This window comes from Bolinopsis microptera, chromosome 1 (genome assembly GCF_026151205.1).
Source record: "Bolinopsis microptera isolate Bmic1 chromosome 1, MBARI_Bmic_1.0, whole genome shotgun sequence".
Classification (NCBI taxonomy): Eukaryota; Metazoa; Ctenophora; class Tentaculata; order Lobata; family Bolinopsidae; genus Bolinopsis; species Bolinopsis microptera.
This window is the reverse complement of record NC_087072.1, coordinates 6,562,747-6,583,018: the sequence shown is the minus strand read 5'-3', so window position 1 is coordinate 6,583,018 and position 20,272 is coordinate 6,562,747. Positions and strand designations below refer to the sequence as shown.

Genomic DNA, 20,272 nt, shown 5'->3' with positions numbered 1-20,272 from the left:
TGAGTTCTACAGTCGCAGCTCCACTCTCTCAGACTTGTCTTCCTATCCCAACTCGAGTCGGATTTCTTGTTTGAGCTACTGATCTGTCCGATTAGTTTGATAAGTAGTCTTTGCAGACAGTTGTTGCTGCAGTCTCACACAGTTGTTGTTTCAGTGTCAAACAGTAGTTGCTTACTTTGATTTCCAGGCTGTAATTTGTGTAGCAAAATATGATTTCCGAAAGATTGCTTTCAGTTTTAGACGTCGAGTTGCTCAATATGGATGTAGTGTAAATAAATATTCAGTTACTCTAGACTGCACACAGTGCTTGTAGGGAAGTAGGTGGTCCCTCGATATAATAATCAAGGTTTATCATTGACTTGTTATATCTTAATTTTACTCGAGACTCCCACCATGTTATATAAACATCAGACCCATGCCTCTGCAATATAAGTTGACTTGCAGAGTACATTGAATCTGCCTTTCTGTAGTTTCACATTCTTCCCATTATCTCATCTATCAAATACCTGTATGCTTGGAATTTGAAATGCCGCTTAGAACCCGATTAACGCATACCATTTACATGCTCAAGTTCGTCACAACCCCGAAAAACGATCCTGTGACCTTAATTGGCACGCAGCACGTGGTATGCAGCAAGCACAAGAGCTGGGTAGAGCATCGGTTAACGAGCACCAGCTCTCGGTTCACATGATATCGCGCGCAGCATTCCCTTCCCACGTGACCAATCACGTGATACCTTCTCCTCAATTCTCAGGCACTGGAATGTGTCACGTGGGATCTCGAGTCGCGTGATCCAATCACGTGAGAACCATCTGAGGGAGACAGAGTATATTATAAATGTTATGGCGGGCAATACCCATTTCTAGTTACCACCACCACACTTCGTATCAATTTGAGACTTACATTTCGTTTATTAGTTATGTGTCGAACTTGTAAAGCTGAAAACCCTAAGTGGAGCAAGGGTGTTCGAGTTCCCGTTAAAGATCTGCCGCTTTTCTTTGCTTCGCAACCCAGTTGGAACTTTGAACAGAAAATCTACGGCCACAATGTCGTTGTAAGTAAACCTTCTTGTTGATGATTAACATTTAGTATTTGGTACGAAGATTATTTTAGAGGTATTTGAAGAGGCATTTCTTTGAGATGCCCATTATTCTTAGTAATATCAATATCAGTCTACTCGGGATATCCCTAGAATACTAACTACATTAATTATATGCTAACGATGTATACATTAGACACAATTTATAGTGACTGACAGTTGATTGAATACCAACGACGTCTAAACTATACAGTCGATCCCACTATAACGCCTATTAACCTCGATCCCAAAATTTTAACTCATCTAGTGTAGCCATAAAACTCAGACACGTGATCTTCACATAATTATACAGCATATTCAGGTCAATTAAAACAACATTCTTAAACTGTTCGCCGTCTGACTACATGACTTAGCAACACTAGAGACGCCATTAACATGATTAAACTGTGCTTGTTACATTTACCGGACCTTAATTAACTTGCCCAGTAATTGAGCAAACAAACAGACACTACATTGCAATAAGATGTCCAGTTCCGGCTGTGTGGCCTACCTAGTAAACTGTGTGGCCTGCCTAGTAAACTGCCCTAAACTACTGGATATGAAAATATAAATTTTTTAAGTTGCAGCTGAAGGAGAACTTTATCGCTTTTATTCGTTCTTCATGCAATACTAACTTCGAAACAACCGACTGAAACAAGTGTTAACAAACTACTAACCTCATCTCCACAGGTATCTGAGAGAGCCAGACCCACGCTAACTGGGAGACTGGGCTGTCACGATCTTGACGGAGTCGTCCATCGTCGTCAGGATCACTTCCTGGCCAGAGAGATCTTCCACTGTCCTGGCAAGAAGTAAGTTTACCAGAATTAGCTTATTAATTTCCAATAACTGATATTTTCAAATACAGTCGATGGTGATAATTTAGATTATACTATTACTATAAACCATGAGGTTATCATGTTACGTTTTAAACAGCTCGAAAGTAAAAGTAAATGTAGTTGCCCGAATTTTCCAAATAAACCCCCTTATTTTCGCGATCTCTGATCTCACCACTAATACAATTTGCCCAGATACAACTGTTCTCCTCGAACTGCTTGCACCGGTCGACGCCGTCACTGCTACGGACTCTGTAAAGTGACAGTATACAGTGCTAACAAGGACGTAGCTATCGTGCAGTTCGCCGGAACCCACGGTACCGGAGCACTTCAGAGACGAGTCTGGCCTTACAACCAGTATGAAACTGTTTCGGTGAGTCTAACTTGTATTCACATGACGATATTCTTTATTTTACTTTTTCTTTTGTAAACGTTGCCTGAGCCTGAGGAGTGAGGCTAAGTCTGAGAATATGTGCGCATACTATAACACCGGCCCTTTCTTCACTTACCAGTTTTTAGGGCTCCACTCTATTTGTCAATCCACCATTTGTCATTACTTAAGATTCCACTAGCTCCACTCCACTATCTAGACCCATCCTGCACACATAGTCCCTGATAGAATACATGTCACCTGCAGACTATCTGGTCACAGTGGGGCGACAGTGCTCACGTTTAATGGCCGGGATATAGCACAGTGCTAACTGTCAACCAGCTCAAACAACGCGCCCAGTCTTCAATTTTAGGGCTCACGTCAGGTGACATGTTAAGTGCTACATAACCACAATATCCGGTCATGGTGGCAGGGTCTTTGGGATCTTGTGGGAAGGCCCCATATATAGAGTCCAGCAGACGTAATTAATATCTCACCCAATTACACAATTACATAATTCCTAAGATTGTTCGAGAACTTTCGATAATATCAAGCAATTTATGTGAACTGTGGAACACACTTAACGGCATTAAAACCGAGATGTTTAGGGTTCATTCGAGAATTCATAGCATTATATATATATTTTGTAGGTAAAAACTAGCTCGATTCGGACCGTACGTCATTATGCCGTCATGATATCCAAGCATGTTTGCCTTCTCTTAGTAATCTGAATGGCGGATCTTAATATAATTACCACGAATTTTAGAGGACAAGCCACGAGGCCCTGAAGGCGACAAAATAGGGTGCCTGTCCTAGATTTTAGTTTGGCTAATTTGTAAGCGATATCTTAATAGATTGTGAGGTATCCACACTTGGTTGAAATCCGGCTGGACAGGCAATATTCGGTTCCATGAGGTCCGTATCCAGCCCTGATCTGACATCAATTAAACAAACACCACTTGTCCAACAGTAGAGGTGAAACTTAGCCCTGCAGCGGCCCCCTTCCTCGAGAGAGAGGTTACTAATACTCTGAGATCATTCCTTGTAAATCATACATGATGTGCAGCAAATTCCCTGACCCGGAGAAAAATTCAGAAAATGGCGCAATGGTTTAAGCGGCAGTCTTGGACACAATATTATGTCTGTATATTATTATCATATTGTCAAGTTCTACCTTTTTCTATAGAACAAATTTTCCGCTCAGCTGTGCACTATTTTTGCGGGTTTTATTTAAGTTCTTTTTAATTCAGAAAACTAAGTCTTACATCCATGCAAGCCGTTGTGAGTGTAAAAGAAGAGTCGCAAGTCTCAATCAAGGTCCCGGACAACTATTTGTAGATGAATGTTGAGAAAACACCAGTTTTGTAGGGAGCTTTATGAAGTGCCACGTTTCACTTACAAAACGTTGATATATTATAATGAACAAAGTCTACTATTTAATAGATTGTAGAAACACATTCAGTATTTAATATTGATCAGTTAGGAAAATGATATCAATCCCTTCAAGCCTCAAGGCTCAAGGCCATGTCAATATCGACATCCTTATCAGTATTCAGTATGCCTCGATAGAACTCAATCAAGTGTTAAACTGATCACATATCTTCGTTGAGTCATTGTTAATCAGTACCACTCAATATATTGAGATAACTTGAGTTAACTCAGACAAACGTGATTTATCATGTCATTCGTATCTTATCCAATCTCAATAGTATTGAGTAATCTGGTGAAAAATGAGGATAAATGAGTATAACACCTCACTCCATCTCACTTTATCATCCAGATATTGATGTAAAGTTCAGCTGAAGTCAACTAATTTATCTTTTACCAAAATCTCTTCACAGGACTCACCACCACGGGACATGAGCAAGAAAGAAAGCAAGATGCGCGCCATATTCGGATCTCCCACTAAAGAGGAGATGAACTGGAACAAGGTTAACAGACCGAAGGTACAGGAGGACCTGTCAGCCTTCAAACAGCTTCCCAAACAGACCCCCTTCATCAAGGACGAGAACATTGATCTGAACAGCTACTACCAGCCCAGAATGCAGAACATCTACACCACCCAGCAGCAGCAGCAACCTCTCCAGTGCTCCACCATGCTTTATCACAGCCCTCCCAGCTACACTGTGGTAAGTTTTAAATATTATAACAAATACGAGTGAAGGTTTGACTTTCCTACTTTCATTCGAATCAAGCCTCAATGTATAACATACTCTTCAACCATAGATTAAAATTTATAAAGAATGGAACTGTTGAACACCAAAGCTAACCAATGCACTGTTTCAGGACCAGATGTTATCCCCAGAAATCAGCCCGGAGGACCAGTTGAAGCAGAACCAAATGATGAGCGCATGCTCTCAGCTCTCACCCTACACTTTTTACCAACAACCATTACCCTTCCCCAACAACAACAACCAAGCCCCCCAATCTCCACAGAACTTCTGGAATAACTCAGGTAATTTATATTCTAGTAAATACTTTCATGTATAAATCTAAATAATTGTATTTACCTTCCTGAACGCCTTCATATCCCACATCTTTATTTCTACATTCACTATGAGTCGTGGTACTTGGGTACCCTATTCGTACCTGAAAAATGTTGGATCAATTGACATCTCCATATTCACATAAGACTGGCCCTCTAAGTGCAGACAGTATGCTATTTTAAGAGAATACCACGGTAGACCTACAGAATGTTGAGCAGTTCATGGGATTTAGCATATATATAGTTATTATGCCTATCTTTAAAGTATGTCACTCTTGAGAGCTGTCTTTGCACGAATCATGATGTCAATCGCTCAACTTAGGAATAAAATACCTTATTTTACGATTGGTTTGCAAATTACGAGCATGCAAGTAACTTATAAGTCGATGATTAACTGTTTTTAAAGCTTAATTATGGTCCAGTATTTCGACGCAATGAAAATGAAAACACCATTAGTTAAGAGGATCCTGAAACTTGTATTGCAATTCTTGTCCAGGAAGATGCACTTGCAATCTGGGTTCGATTTATTAGATTTAGCAAAAAATGTGTAGAAAATGTGAGCTGATCACGAGCTGAGCCTTGTTAACTTCCTCTGTGCCGAGCAGACGTCAGGTGAGTGTCATGTGACAAATCACGTGATCTCACTAGGAAGCTCCCGTCTAACTCAGTTGGGTTAACACCAACCGTACAACTGCAATCTTCCAACTTTTCAGATTTTTACAATCTGTGCCAAGTGTGCAAGTGTATGTGAGAGACCACAATATATCATCTTGCATTGATTTTACATTCCAACCATTTATCAGCATCCTTGACCTAACAAATTTGATAGATCAGAAAACTGTTAAAACATAAAGTTTTCCAATCACTAAATGTCTTAAAATTTCAGGATTTGTGATGAGTCAGCACATGCCGATGACACCCCCTCAGATCAAGTCGGAGAAACTCGAGAGTGACTATATTCCGACCCTCAGCGAGGTAAATTGAAGCAAATTAATTGCAAATGTTTCAGAAATTTGAATTGATTTACTCATTACTAGTGTTTAAGCTACTTCTTTAGTTTATTGTCCAGTCTTGTTGACCTCAATTCTCATTTCTCATTTCTCATCTATTATGCCCTGAAATAATCATCACGGTTAGAATGGAGCTTGAACTTCAGCATTAATATAGTATATATATTAATGATTCCGGTCCCACAATTATAACTGTCTTCGAAGGTGACACTTAGTAAACTTTTAAGAGCAGCTCTTTTTCGGGAGGAACTGAAACGTGGACAATAATTAGCTCGACTAGTGCTGCTAATAGAAACTAAAACTTTAGGCCAGTCTAATAGATTGGATCACGTGACCCGACACACTGGCCCAATGACAAGAGTCGGGCTATGGACTGCAGGGCGCAGGCCTCACTATTCCTGCAGCTGCACTTCTAAATAATTGAGGGCACAGACAACTTTCTCTGCACCATGATCGTAATTCTGCTCATCAACGCTAAACAAGACTATTAACCGGCACTTTTATTATTACCAAAACACTTTCACTACCCCGAAAACAAATTACTAACCCACCATTAACTACAGGTGAACTGCAAATTGGACGATCTGGAGCCCTCATTCTACGACATGTCGCCGTCAGAACCAAACAGCAAACGAAGAAGACTAGACACACAACCCCAACAACACCTCTACCAACCCCAACAGATACAACCCTGTCCGACCGACCAGATCACCAACATGGCGGACATCTGGAGACCATACCTTCATCCTAACGAATACTGTGATAACATGTTGCCTCAGATCAAACTGGATAACAGCCTGTTCTCCGAACCCATGACCCCACAAGACAATCTGATCAGTTTCATGCTGAAGGGGCCAGAAGAACCCAACAATCATATAGTTAGAGACTCACAGAAACTTCTAGCCAATATGAATATGTCCAGTGGGCTCCAGTTGACGAAGCTGTGAAAGAGGTTTATAATTATAGTAGAATTTTATTGAGATTTTCAATCTTTTGATGAACGCGAACTTTCAGAACAGCATTTTGCCTTCTTTGACACGAGTGCACTGAACAAAAGACGAATTAATTGGTAATTGGTAATGTTTAAGTTCTTGATGTTTTTAACAAATTATAGCCGAGAAATTTCTTTATTTAACTATTTAATGCCCTTTAATTATCTGAATTATAGCAAGCGAAACTAAAATGGAGGCCAAGATATTTATGAATTAAATATTTCTTATCCATTATTTAACTAAACTATAAAATATATAGTATTTATTGCAATCGTGACTTCGAATTGACGTAATTAAGTGTAAATTATTTATTTTAACTTCCTTTAGGGGCCCCTTTATGATTCTACCTGCAAATATTATACCTTGTTTTAGTCTCTTTCAGAGTATACATACAATGCTGATAGTACAAGAGTATAATATGATAATAGACAGATAATCTTCTCTGATATTGTACAAGCAAACTCCAGTATGTTGCTGATAAGATAAAAGAATGTATAATATAGAGGCTAGTTAGTGAGGGTCTTTATACCATTCAACGTTTAGGCAACGGTTTCTTATTTGTATTTAACTATTTAACGTTTTCTATACTGTTTAGATCGAACGGCTTGTTCAAGCAATTGTAATATAAAATAGATTATTTGATTCTTGCAAAAACATGAATTATTTGTTTTCATTTTATCAGCCATCGAATTGAAATAATAGCGTTTATCACGCCAAAGCTCATGATTTCGCGACGCTGGTATTTGGTATATAATGAATCGATATTCGATATGTATATTTTATTGAGAGAAAATGCCAGGCATCTCTAAAGCTTGGAAAATAATGTTAAAAGGTGAAATTTGACTAAAGCGAACAGCATGGATGCATCATTGCATATTATCGCAAGCATGCTCTGGTAAAATTGAAAACATTAATAGCTTTGCGAATAGTTATAGAGTCGTAAGTCCGTAATGTTTTAATAAAATTTACTTAACACTTAGATACTGCTCATGCGAAAATTTCGTGCACAACTGATATATTTTAAATTAAGTTTCTCTACACCATTTGAAGTGCCATTGTAGAGAAATTTGTCGATTTTTTGCTCGTTTCATTGCACATTTTCTGGAGAATGCACCGGCCAAATCACAAGCAATGTCATTACTTCATTAGACCCGCTAGACTGTCATGAGGAATGATTTAGCTCTTACTTTATAGAATTTATACCGTACAAGTTTTTAGAGGAGTATTCAACATAAAATTATACGCTCTCAGTCAAATTCGTCGTTTTATTAATCGCCCAATTTCTAGTCTTACTCTTAAAGACCGTTCGCATTAACACAAGCTGTTGTGAGCTGAAGGAACCGGGAGCTCACGGTTGCTAACAGAGGGAGATGTTGTCGAGGCGATGCTTACTTATTAGCCAGTAAAATTACGATTTCTTAACTTAAAAGATTATGTCAGGGCCTTAAAACTTGTTTGCATTGTTACACTTGCAATGAATGTACGATCCTTTCGATATATCGTTTTTGTAAAGAAGATGTCTAAAATCGTAGATCGAAATAGTACAACCGCAAAAGAAAAATTACTGCAGGGAAGTTGCCAATCTCCCCATTTTCTTCATTGACTTTCTACAGCTTTTAAGTTAAAAACACCGACGTTTTTCACCATTTCCTTCAAAATAAAATCGCTGTTGTTGCAAACCTGGCTGTATCGCTTCGAGCAGTGGCAGCGATCCAGTGACTCCAACTCCAAACGTTTTCACACTCACAGTTATTCATTATTTGCAATCTAGTCTGCTGTCTGATGGTCATATATATTGGAGCCCTAATTTGATGAAAGCCGTAGCTGTTAGTTGCCAGTTGAGCAAATCATTCCATCTTGGTTCCTGGCAGATTTTCTTAGTCGGCAAAATGTTTCACGTGCAAAAAATTAATCCGTAATTTCTAAAAATACACCGTTAACTCACAACAGCTGATAGAGAAATGGCAGCCGCTGATCATTTCAGTAGTCTTCCAGGAGAAGAAGTGGGTGGGGCCAGAGGGCAGATGATTTACACAGGTGATACATGATCGTGCAAAAGTAGTTCACTTTTATCAGAGTCATTGCTTTAACCGTGCATTGTATTCGTAATCAAGGCCATACAAATTTGTAGTATTTAAGTCAAACCACGCACTGTTCTACTAACTACATTGCGCAAACTTTGTCCAAACTAATCATGAAACCTGCATGTCATTTCCAGCTGCCACAACCAGCCAGCCCTAACTTAAAGTTTTTTATAATCTATCAGGAAATAACGGTATAGGAAACTACCGATCCCACGTGGTCACGGACTACGAGTGTATAGGGGAGACAATTGGTAATCCAAGCAGCACTACCAGCATGAAGTTCTTATCTAGGGAGCCTGAGGGTTCCAAGTATCCTCCCCGGAGGAAAGCTTACGTGAGTTTTAATTCACAAATGATATCGGTTCTGTCATGATAAGTACATAATACAAGATAAACTCAAGAAGCTCAATTAAAACAGGCAACGTTCTTATCTCCAATTTGTCGAGTTGATCCTTATATTTCGAATCCCTGTCCTTAGATGTTAATTCTAAAGAAGATACTCCAACTTCTCTCAGTCTCAATGCAAAACATTATATGTGTCCTACTCAGGTGGGGGAAGTGGGTTGGATGGTGGAGGATAAGTTCCACAACTCGGTTAACGACAAAGTCCTCAAATCCGGTAATCAGATCCAGCTCAAAGTTTACAGACAGTCTCTTGAAGACAACGCTACTAACAGAGCTATTCACACTATACCGTGAGTTGTCTTTCTATCATCTTTGTTGTGAGTGGGGTAGTGGGACCAGGGACACCCTCTTCTCTTTCGCGTTTCAAGTAGCAATTCACGCCCACGTGTTAAATTGGCTTCGAAACCCAACTCAGAATTGAAACACAGTCGGTTAATTGTCTCCCTGTTCTTATCTTATCTCCTGCTCATGGCAAAATATAGGAATGGGTTAAGACACAGAGGACCAGAGGCACCGTTTAGGTGCTGTTCATTTTCGTAAATCTTGCGACTTCACATCTTTCGAAGAGGACCATGATCATCCATTAGGGGTCGTTCAAATATTACGTAATCAATATTTTAGCAATTTTTACCCCCCTCCCGACAGCAATATTACCTACGTAATCATGGCCTGACCCCCCCCCCCCCCCCCCCCTTTACGAGCTTTATGAGCCGAAATCATTGTTATGATATCCGGCCAAGCACCTTCAAACTACTTACTATTATATAGTAAGGATAATAGCCGGATATACCCCCCCCCTGGCTGATTACGTAATATATGAACGACCGGCGACCACTCATATTAGATAATATCTCTCATGTTCTGATCGGTTTCCCGCGCAGCTACACGCATGACTTTTCATTAGCATGTCAACGTAAAGCGTGATGAGCGTGTCGTTTGACATGAGTGCTCAATCTTACCTTATCTTTGTTCAGATATTGCTACGAGTGGAAAATAAGCTTTTCTGTGATAATAATTGATACAAGAGTAAAGTTAGAATATTGTATTTCATAATCCCATATTCGTAGGTGGTGCTTGTTTTAGTCTGATTAAAGTAATAATAATATCAATGTTTTTTATTTCAGAGTACCAGATTACGGTGATAGAGGTAAGCCCGAATGATATCATAGTCCACTTTGGACGTGACTTTGTTCCCGTTCCATTCCCACAGTTTCATATTCATAATGAGGCTACTTAAATTATGACCGGTTATTAAAATACTGTTTCATTTTACTTAATAAAAGTTTGGATAAACCGGCATGATAAACCTAGACTGAAATATGATTGGTGGTGCGCTTACAGTTACAGTCATTTGGTCCGAATATGATGCCAACTTGTGCTGGTTGACCACTTTCGTGTTCGTTCAGTAGTATCACCACCGCCAGTGCTATCTTTACTGTTTGTGGTTTTGGGCAGTCATGGTTATCATGCTAACACTTGATCATGATGACCTGACCAGAAGAAGTATTTTTAACGTTGTAAGCATACCATTTAACTTCAAACGTTCATTTTGATGGGTGCTGGTACATTTTATTACTAAAGCAATTTGGAATTAGAGGGCCTACTGCTTCAAGCTCCGGAGATAGATAGTCCCAACATATGGTCATTTTGTGATAAATGAGATGAATGCAGCTGGCCATGTGCGTAATAATTGGGCGTACTGACTTATTAAGAGCATCAGCCCGAAAATTTGACCTTGAATTATACCATATTCATAGTGGTTACTAGAATTTATAAAACGTTAAAGGCTTCAGCCAAGATTTAAGATATGCTATAATAATGGAGCTGATTACCACCGCCCACTACTGACAGACTTTTAAACTACTCTATACTAGAAGTAATTATATTTTAAAATATGTTAGTTAAGTGTCAACTTGTAAACTGAAGTATTACGAAACCAAAAGTCTGTTTTAATTCAGCAAATGAGAATGCTAGGGTGGGCAGGTGTACGGTTTATTAACAATTTACTTTTGGTTTTGTACTACTTTGGTATAAATTGTGGTTCGTGAATAGTTTATACTTTATAAAAATCTTGCTTTTTTAGTTTGGACACGCTTTATAAACAACTTACTTTTTTCGTGTACAGTTTATAAACAACTTACTGCGCAGTATTTTAGTATATTAATGTAAACTCTGGGATTTAACTTAAACGGAAACACTCAAGCAGGTGAATAAATGGCGATATTTAGCAGCAGGATATTGGATTATATCTTCATGATGATATGCATCCTGGTATTTGTGACCTCAACTATCCTCAATCCTCTAGTTTTCTGGTTTAGATTCCCCAAGCTCAGTTCAAATGTGTTGGCATCTTCCCTTCTCTTCAGCCTCCTTTCAGTGTCAGACTTCCTCACAAACATCACATTCCCGATAATAATGTTCATCACCCTCGCCAAGTCGACACCAGAACCTCTACTTCGTCCAGCAACAAGACTAGATCAGATACACTTCGTCCTATTCAGAACTCTTGGTGGAGCTTCAGCGATATTAACCTCAATGTTGGCAGTAACCAGATGGCTCAGAATCAGGTATCCCATGATGAGAATCAAGAACAAAGTTCTAATAGGACACCTTGTTTTCTTTTCAGTGGGACCCATATTGGGAGCGGTCACGTGGAGTGTCTTAAGATGTCCTCTCTCAACTTCGCAGTGGTCAACAAACTTCCAAACTGTAATCACAGACGGCTGCGGGTTCCTAACCCTCGCAGCCCACTGGGTTATCATCGCACATGCCTGGTTCGGACTCATAGTATCCGTTATCACCACGATCAGACTTAACCGGTCCTTTCACCCCGCAACAGCAGCTCACACGAGACAAAGTATAATCACAATACTGATAATGAACCTTGTGATCAGTGTCCACACGGTGGTGTCTATCACGGTGATGATAGTCGGGGCTGTCGGGGGGAGGAGGATAGACTGGAGTTCGGGGGTTGTGGAGAACCCGGAGGAGTCCCCCATTTTAAGCAACATTTCCCTCTACTACATCACACCTCTTGTCATGTCGTCAGCCAATCCTCTCATTATCTTCTGTTGTAACAAAAGGATCAGGCTCTTCACTAAGATCAAACTTAGTATTGTCAAGGATCGGACAATTTCTGATACTCATTGAATAGCTTCTGAAATCATTTTTGTTGTGAAAATGAAACTGTGGCCACATGATTTAGGTATATAATATAATCTGACGGTATCACTAAACCTTATTATCAAGAATTATGAATACAACTATGCTGTATGGGTTAGATGTTTTGTTTTGTAAAGCTAATATTAAGTCATCCAACCAATAAATTTGAGAACTGATCGTACGTCAAGTTAGCTTGACATGCGAGTAGGTAGAAAGTATTAAAAAGTGTTTTCTGTTGCAGGTGTGTCAGGATATGCTCCAGGTATGCCGCTAAACGAATCACTTGGTTACACGGACGGGACCAGGCAATACCCAATGAGAGTGGACACCTCAACAAGCACCCTCGATACTGATAAATAGGTGTAAGTGGACGAGGATCATTAAACTGGTCGGAAAATGAGAGGAGTTCGGCAATTAGTGGTCATTGGACAAACGATGACTCAAAATTTGTTAATAGTTTATTTTTAATGGCATTTGTTTTGAGCCCGAGATAATAATTTGTTATTTATGGTAATTTAAAATTTAGTTTTACTCTTAAGTTAATCAGGCATGCTCAGGTGTAATTTGAAAATACAATCACGCTATTTTATAGTATTTCGCTTGATTGCATATTTTCTTCTTTGTCTCAATCTGGAAAGTGGAAGTATATTGCAAGTGGATTGAATTTAGGTCATAAAGTAGAATCTAAAGAACTAATTTCGTGTTTGTCACAGTTCTGGTAAGCATGACCGTTGTCCTTATAGTTATACCTCCCATACTATTATACCCTCTTTACTGTTTTTCAGGCATTATAATGCTCATTGGAAGTCGTTCAGCAGGTTTATTTTTAGTTCAAAACATTCTAATTCAATATCTAAGATGACAGGAATAAGAAATAGTTATCTGGAGGTTTTTAAGAAATTTGCACAAAATAAATTGCATTTCCAATTGCAATTATTTGGGTGAGAGAGGCACTGGCAGGGGTCCGCTACCCAATTAGGGGTTTTAGTAAAATAATCATATCATTTGTTATTCTATGTATCTATTCCATCAATCTCGGGCCATTTCTCGAGGTTAACGTTTAATACTAATACAATTTTATATTGTAATTCAGATTAATATTATTAATATTATGTATAATATGTAATAGTCAGGGACGAAACGGAATCTCGTTAGCTTTTCGTGTTAAAAGCGATTTCTCAACGGTTATCACCTCTCTAGATGATTCTTAAAACATTTGGACTTCATTGCATTTTTGAAATAAATGCAATGAGGGCGTTTTCGGCCACACCCTTTTTCAGGGTTTCGCGGTCACTCGAATTTTTGTATTTCAGCCCAGGAAGGTTTTAAAGACTATTCCGATACACCAAAATGTGCCTAATAGCCACATTTATATACAACTTATGAAGCAACATATACCTTAAAATGCTTCGTTTCGGAAATATGGCCGAAAAACGGTTTTTGGCTTGAAGCAGTTCATATTTTCCGTGATTTTTGGCATTTTCGCCTAGGAAGGTCGCAGAGACTATTCTGATACACTAAAATGTACATAATGGCCACATTTATATACAACTTATGAAGCAACATATACCCTAAAAGGCTTACTTTCGGAAATGTGGCTGAAAAACGAATTTTTGCCGAGCGAACAAGACAGTATTCACAAATGGGCTATTGGACTGTTAACTAAAAAGGTCTTAAAGAAGATTCATGAGGAACATAGCATTTGTCACAAGATGTAAGATGACTCACTTTGTGTCCAGAAACACTCACAAAAATTGTAGAATAATCTACTTTATTGGGCATCTCTCTTAATGGGCCAGGACAGCAGCATATTTGTGTCTTACGAAAGGGCAATTTTTCAAAATTACGGTTTCTTTAGTAAAGGTCAAAGTAAAGGTCAAAGGGTCAGTTGCTAACAGCAAATTGTTTGCAATTGCCGACTCATGCACATCATATACTCAAAAACGTTCACTTTAGGAGTGATTAGTAAATAAGTTTAACTATACTGCATGATTTGTGAAAACTCCAACAATTTTTCATTGGCACCAATTTAGCCAAAATGTAATGACCAAAATTCAACTTTTAATTTATTCATTCCATAAAACCATATTGTTGCTTGACCGCTGACCAGTACCCCACTTTATAATTATAATTGACTTCACTGCCTCGACCAATATTGGTCTGTAATCCCTGGATTGAGATCTGTTGGCTGCAGTTTAATTTAGCTCATTTACCATTTAAATAGTAATACCGCAGTGGTTTGGTTCGCATAGATTTTCCCATCGTATGATAATGTGTGTCATTCCCTCGTTTTTTAATCAAGTGGTTACTAGCTAGCTCTTTTGCTATTACAGCTGCCTCGAGATCTTATCTAGGGCACTAATACATTAGTACTAGAACACTAGAACTGTAATTCTAGAACTTCAGATTAAGATTACTTGACTGAATGGCAGGGTTCGAGATTCGACTCTAAAACTCTCAGTTTAGGAGTGATTAGTAGATGCATGATGTGCGAAAACTCCAACTAGACAAGGATCATGCTGAATCAAAGTGTTCCTCGACTTGAACTTAAGTCTCGTAAGCCCAAACTGGAGTTTGGGCCACTGAATCGAATACAACCTGATATTAATTTTAGGATTTCGGGAAATTCATTCAGATTTTTATTCTTTGGTTTTTCAATTGAGCTACGAATCCGAGTTTGAGTTGATAACACCGAATTTCCTGTTTGACTCTCAAAGAGAGGAACCAAGGCGTAGGTTCCTCTTTTTGGCTCTGAGATCCAACTTTAAGATCGGACTTCGGAGATCATTGCGTCGGAGATCATGTAAGTGTAACATCAGTACCGTAGATCAGACTCTTGCTTGATATTGGACCTATAAATCTAATTATATATTCGAAACGGGATGTAACCAAGGTTAATTTAGATAAGATATACCAGCTTTCGGGGTTACAAGACCCCACGAAAGGCAGGCAGAGCATCCTAAATCCTCATGCTATCCTCACGTTGACCATCTAGGTCCATACCCCAGCCTCTCATTAGAAAACAGCTACTAGGCCCGATATCCGTCCCTTGTCCCGTAGTACTAGTGCCCCGTAAGTAAGAGATCGTTCAGATTTTGGTCATTTAGACCCCCTCCCCGCTCTAAAATCCACTTTAGCACTTTACCCAAAGCTGGAAAAATTTCACATGTGAAACCTAAATAGCTAAATCAGCATCTCGAGACCTTCTATTATATAAACCCCGTGATCCTACTATAAGCTTATAACTTATAAGGCATTGCATGCCGAAATTAAGATCCACCTCAACTGGTGATATGAACCTGGTATGTTACCTGAATGCCCTCAGTCAAATCTTGAACCCTGCTAATGCTATTCTGCCAAGTAACCTTAATATGAGGTTCTAGAATTACAGTTCTAATGTTCTTAGTTAGTGCCCATGCCCCAGATAAGATCTCGAGGCAGCTGTAATAACAGAAGAACTAGCCAGTCACCACTTGATTAAAAAACGAGGGAATCACACGCATTATCATACAATGGGAAAATCTATGCGACAAAAAAAAGAATATGGGGTCATTCTGAAGTGAGAACCAAACCACTGCGGTATTATAGGAAATTAACTAAATTAAACTGCGGCCAACAGATCTCAATCCAGGGATTACAGATCAATATTGGTCGAGGCACTTAAAGTGGGGTACTGGTCAGCTGTCAAGCAACAATCTGGCCCGGATCCAGTGCCGATTTATTTTAGGTGCGGTATTCTTGGTACATATATCATGGTTTCATGGCATGAATATAAATAAAAAGTTTGAAATTGAATTTTGGTCAACAACGTTAATGTGGCTCTAGCTATGTGTTGGTTCAGCCGAATTAATTATTATGTTTAATCAAGTTTATTTTTCTCGTTAGTAGTCATCCGGCCAAACATTAGCCAACTTATATTGCAGTACCATTCATCAATTTGTATATCAAAATATGTCATTGTAATTTTGCATGGCTGAAATGTAACGCTTGATTTATATATATAATGATTAATTGAATTTTCAAAAAAAAAAAAAAACACATTTTATTTAAATTGGTGCCAAGGAAAAATTGTTGGGGTTGTCACAAATCATGTAGTAGTTATTTACTAATGACTCCTAAAGTGAGCGTTTTTGAGTATATGATGTACATGAGTCGGCAATTGCGAACAATTTGCTGTTAGCAGCCGATCCTTTGACCTTAAGAAACCGTAATTTTGAAAAATTGCCCTTTCGTAAGACACAAATATGCTGCTGTCCTGGCCCATTAAAGCATTAAGAGAGATGCCCAATAAAGTAGATCATTCTCCAATTTTTGTAGGTGTTTCTGGACACAAAGTGAGTCATCTTACATCTTGTGACAAATGCTATGTTCCTCATGAATCTTCTTTAAGACCTTTTTAGTTAACAGTCCAATAGCCCATTTGTGAATACTGTCTTGTTCGCTCGGCAAAAATTCGTTTTTCAGCCACATTTCCGAAAGTAAGCCTTTTAGGGTATATGTTGCTTCATAAGTTGTATATAAATGTGGCCATTATGTACATTTTAGTGTATCAGAATAGTCTCTGCGACCTTCCTAGGCGAAAATGCCAAAAATCACGGAAAATATGAACTGCTTCAAGCCAAAAACCGTTTTTCGGCCATATTTCCGAAACGAAGCATTTTAAGGTATATGTTGCTTCATAAGTTGTATATAAATGTGGCTATTAGGCACATTTTGGTGTATCGGAATAGTCTTTAAAACCTTCCTGGGCTGAAATACAAAAATTAGATTGACCGCGAAACCCTGAAAAGGGGTGTGGCCGAAAACGCCCTCATTGCATTTATTTCAAAAATGCAATGAAGTCCAAATGTTTTAAGAATCATCTAGAGAGGTGATAACCGTTGAGAAATCGCTTTTAACACGAAAAGCTAACGAGATAGCCTTTTAGAACGGTTGGGATCCGACTATAAAGACAACTATAATCCGCAGTGCACCTCGATCATCGTAGCTATCCTGTCTCAATTAGTTCCCGTTAGAATAATTTTTACAAAGCAGGACATCATGAGACAAGTGGAACAAAAGTTTCCCCGTGTTAGTCAGTGTTACATATTCGCAAGGATTCTTTGTAGGATCCTTCGAAGGAGCAGCTAATAATCTCGGTCTATTGTTTATAATTATAATGTTTCACCGCATCATATTTAGCTGGGGATTACAGGCTCTACTGTTCGAAGATACGCGCGAGTGACAGGCTAAGCTCCGCGCATAAAAACCACATAAAAGTACCACTGTGACCAGTGACAGAGTTACTACACTTTTGACTTTACAGTCTAACAATTAGTTTATTTCCTGATTCTTGCTCGGCGTTGAACGACAAATTCCACGTCTTACTCTTACTCTCAGTAGTCACCATTCTAGGATTTCTCTCTTATAATTGAAAGTTTTTTTTCGTGAAATTTGCATAAATTACACGACAGCACTTAGAAGTAGCACTGTTGACTGTTATCACAGTGCTGGCAAGCACGACCGCCGCCATTACACTCACTTTACTAGTTACTCCCTTTACTGTTTTTCAATTCCAGGCATTTATAAGACTCATCGAAAGTCGTTCAGCAGGCATATTTTAAGTTCAAAACATTCTAATTCAATGTCAAAGATGAAAGAAATAAGAATATGTGGAGGTTTTTAAGAAATTTGCGCAAAATACGCGCCAGCACTGTTAATGTTATACGAAATTCGGTAAAAACCCAAAATCGCCATATTCAGGTGCCTTAAAAACCATGTTAAAACTGAGTTAGACTTAGAGATATGAAATTTTGCAGGGCGGCTAGATGTTGACCAAATCGATTGTAAATTTTTTTTAAAGTTTCAGGAGTATCGGGGACTGGGTTTTCTGGATCCCCTGTTTCACAACAGATTGTCGTGCGCTTTTAACAGATCCAAATATATAACTACAATTACAAACTGCGTGCCTTGATATTATGTTTTATTCCTGATTCGGACTAATTTTACAAAATTTCGGAAACTTTTTTGTTTTTAATTCTGGAAATTTTGATGAAAGTTTCCAAAAATTTCTTTGGAAAACATATTTAATCTTACCGTACCTGCCTTTAATTTGAGAAATGTTGAACAATGACACAATGTGCTTATTATTCAGACCTTTTTAAATGAATGTGAAAAGCGAGCGATAAATGTCATTCTCAGTACCATTTTACGTTTGAGAACGGCTGTAATTTAAAATCAAATTAATGTTGAAAAGATAGAGACACTGGCCACAGTCCACTCTACCCAATTTTGGTAAATATTAATTATAATTAATTTTTAAACATAGACTGTGAGATTAGCCCTAATCATTACGGTTGTAATAAATAACTACATAATATCCTAGAAGGTCAAGGAATTAACTACAAGATTAACATTAAACTATAGTTATACCTTTATACTACAAAACAATCTTTACAACCCCTTTGTCAGCACTTTCAACACACCTTACCAGACCTTATTTTGGTGGACATAACGTACGTAGACAAAAATAATTCTGGGTGGACATAATAATGGGCGCAATAATTAATTAAATTTATATTACAATTGACTGTTTAATAATTTTATAATAACAGTCGAAACTGTATATTAATATATACTGCACCTCTTTATACCGCGAACTACAATAATTAGGCTCATGCTAGTTCGCTGCGCGCACGAGCGATGACCGTTTTCGCTTGGTAAGTCACTCCTCAAGCAGAGTGACTTTCTGGAGAAGAAACGGATGATGATTAATCACTCTACACTATACAGTCTACACTCGACTGTCACGTGACTTTTTCAACCCGTTCTCTAGCTGCTCCTGAACGACTATTCGAAACCCTAACCCTCTAATCTGATCCCAACCCTAACAGTGGCGTAACTTTGCCTTTTGGCGCCCCCCCCCCCGCTCAGTGACAAAAAGCGCCCCCCCTAAAATTTTTTGTGTCCCTTAAAAAAAAAAAAAAAAAAAAAAAAAAAAAGGTCGGGTACTTTTTTTCTCGCCCCCTAAGGCTTTTTGCGCCCCCCTGAAGCAAAAAAGGGTACCCCAAATATTTTTTCGCGTCGACCGAACGCTAAATTGGACAGGGAAATACACAAACAAGGCGTTTTTTCAGTGAAAGGGCCTAAAATTCAGGAAAATTGCGCCCCCCTTATACGGCGCCCCCCCGCACAGCGGGGTCTGCGGGGCCCTAAGTTACGCCACTGAACCCTAACCCTAACCCAATCCTTAGCAAAAGCATATGCTGAAACCCTGACCGTAACGAGAAATTAGACTAACTTCCTTATACGGTCATATCACGTGATCGAGACAGATTTTCGCCAATATCTCGTCAGGTGAGCATTTTACCCCTATGTCATGGGGGTGATTCGGAATCAGCGTCCGAAAATACATCGATTGAAGTTGATTACAACTGTTGAGGGTCCTTTTAGAACAATCTCGAAGATCGACTGTAGAGTGATTTAGCACGCTCGAGAAGAAACGACTCGCAATTGCTGCTGGAAATATTCTCTAAATGTAAATTATTTTATTGCTCCAGGGTGACAGTTACTGATTTAAAGTTATAATGATATTGTATGAACTTATTTACAACTAATATTGATTTATCCAAATATAATTTTGATTGACAAATCATCAAAATCGTCTGAATTCTGCCGTCGGAATTCTGATGTATGACCACCGATCTATAAGAATTTTATGCAACGTTCAGGAACTGAGACATAAATTTTCACAATATATGCGCCTGAGGGCTATTTAGAACTTTTGCCCTGTACTTGTAGAACTAGAACTAGCGAGACAAATTGCGTACCTAGATGATCTCGAGGCATAATGACTACACTATAACACTGTA

At 38.7% G+C, this 20,272-nt stretch overlaps 2 protein-coding genes across 3 annotated transcripts in view; both read left to right on the top strand.

Moving 5' to 3' along the window:
* LOC134819030 (uncharacterized) overlaps positions 1 to 13,026 on the top strand; it is a 69,179-nt gene extending 56,153 nt beyond the window's left edge. Inside the window, exons 2-6 of one of the 2 annotated variants that reach the window (XM_063828794.1) lie at positions 8,721 to 8,808; positions 9,038 to 9,189; positions 9,405 to 9,550; positions 10,385 to 10,407; positions 12,664 to 13,026. In XM_063828794.1, coding sequence (XP_063684864.1) covers positions 8,733 to 8,808; positions 9,038 to 9,189; positions 9,405 to 9,550; positions 10,385 to 10,407; positions 12,664 to 12,782 — 516 coding nt within the window. In that variant the 5' untranslated portion in view covers positions 8,721 to 8,732 and the 3' untranslated portion in view covers positions 12,783 to 13,026. The remainder of the gene's footprint in view (positions 1 to 8,720; positions 8,809 to 9,037; positions 9,190 to 9,404; positions 9,551 to 10,384; positions 10,408 to 12,663) is intronic. The other variant, XM_063828801.1, reaches the window with a different exon arrangement.
* Positions 861 to 7,420, top strand: LOC134820475 (uncharacterized). Its single transcript, XM_063830864.1, has 7 exons — positions 861 to 1,054; positions 1,769 to 1,890; positions 2,110 to 2,287; positions 4,126 to 4,413; positions 4,571 to 4,739; positions 5,656 to 5,744; positions 6,343 to 7,420. The coding sequence occupies exons 1-7, from the start codon at positions 920 to 922 to the stop codon at positions 6,724 to 6,726; spliced, it is 1,365 nt and encodes a 454-aa protein (XP_063686934.1). The 5' UTR covers positions 861 to 919; the 3' UTR covers positions 6,727 to 7,420.
* Positions 13,027 to 20,272: the final 7,246 nt, after the last annotated feature.

What these genes read in the sequence shown, in the direction of transcription:
- LOC134820475 (XM_063830864.1), top strand. Translation starts at nt 920, where the DNA reads ATGTGTCGAACTTGTAAAGCTGAAAACCCTAAGTGGAGCAAGGGTGTT. An exon ending in TTCCACTGTCCTGGCAAGAA is followed by an intron (nt 1,891 to 2,109) that starts GTAAGTTTACCA and finishes CAATTTGCCCAG; the next exon opens with ATACAACTGTTCTCCTCGAA. An exon ending in GAACTTCTGGAATAACTCAG is followed by an intron (nt 4,740 to 5,655) that starts GTAATTTATATT and finishes TTAAAATTTCAG; the next exon opens with GATTTGTGATGAGTCAGCAC.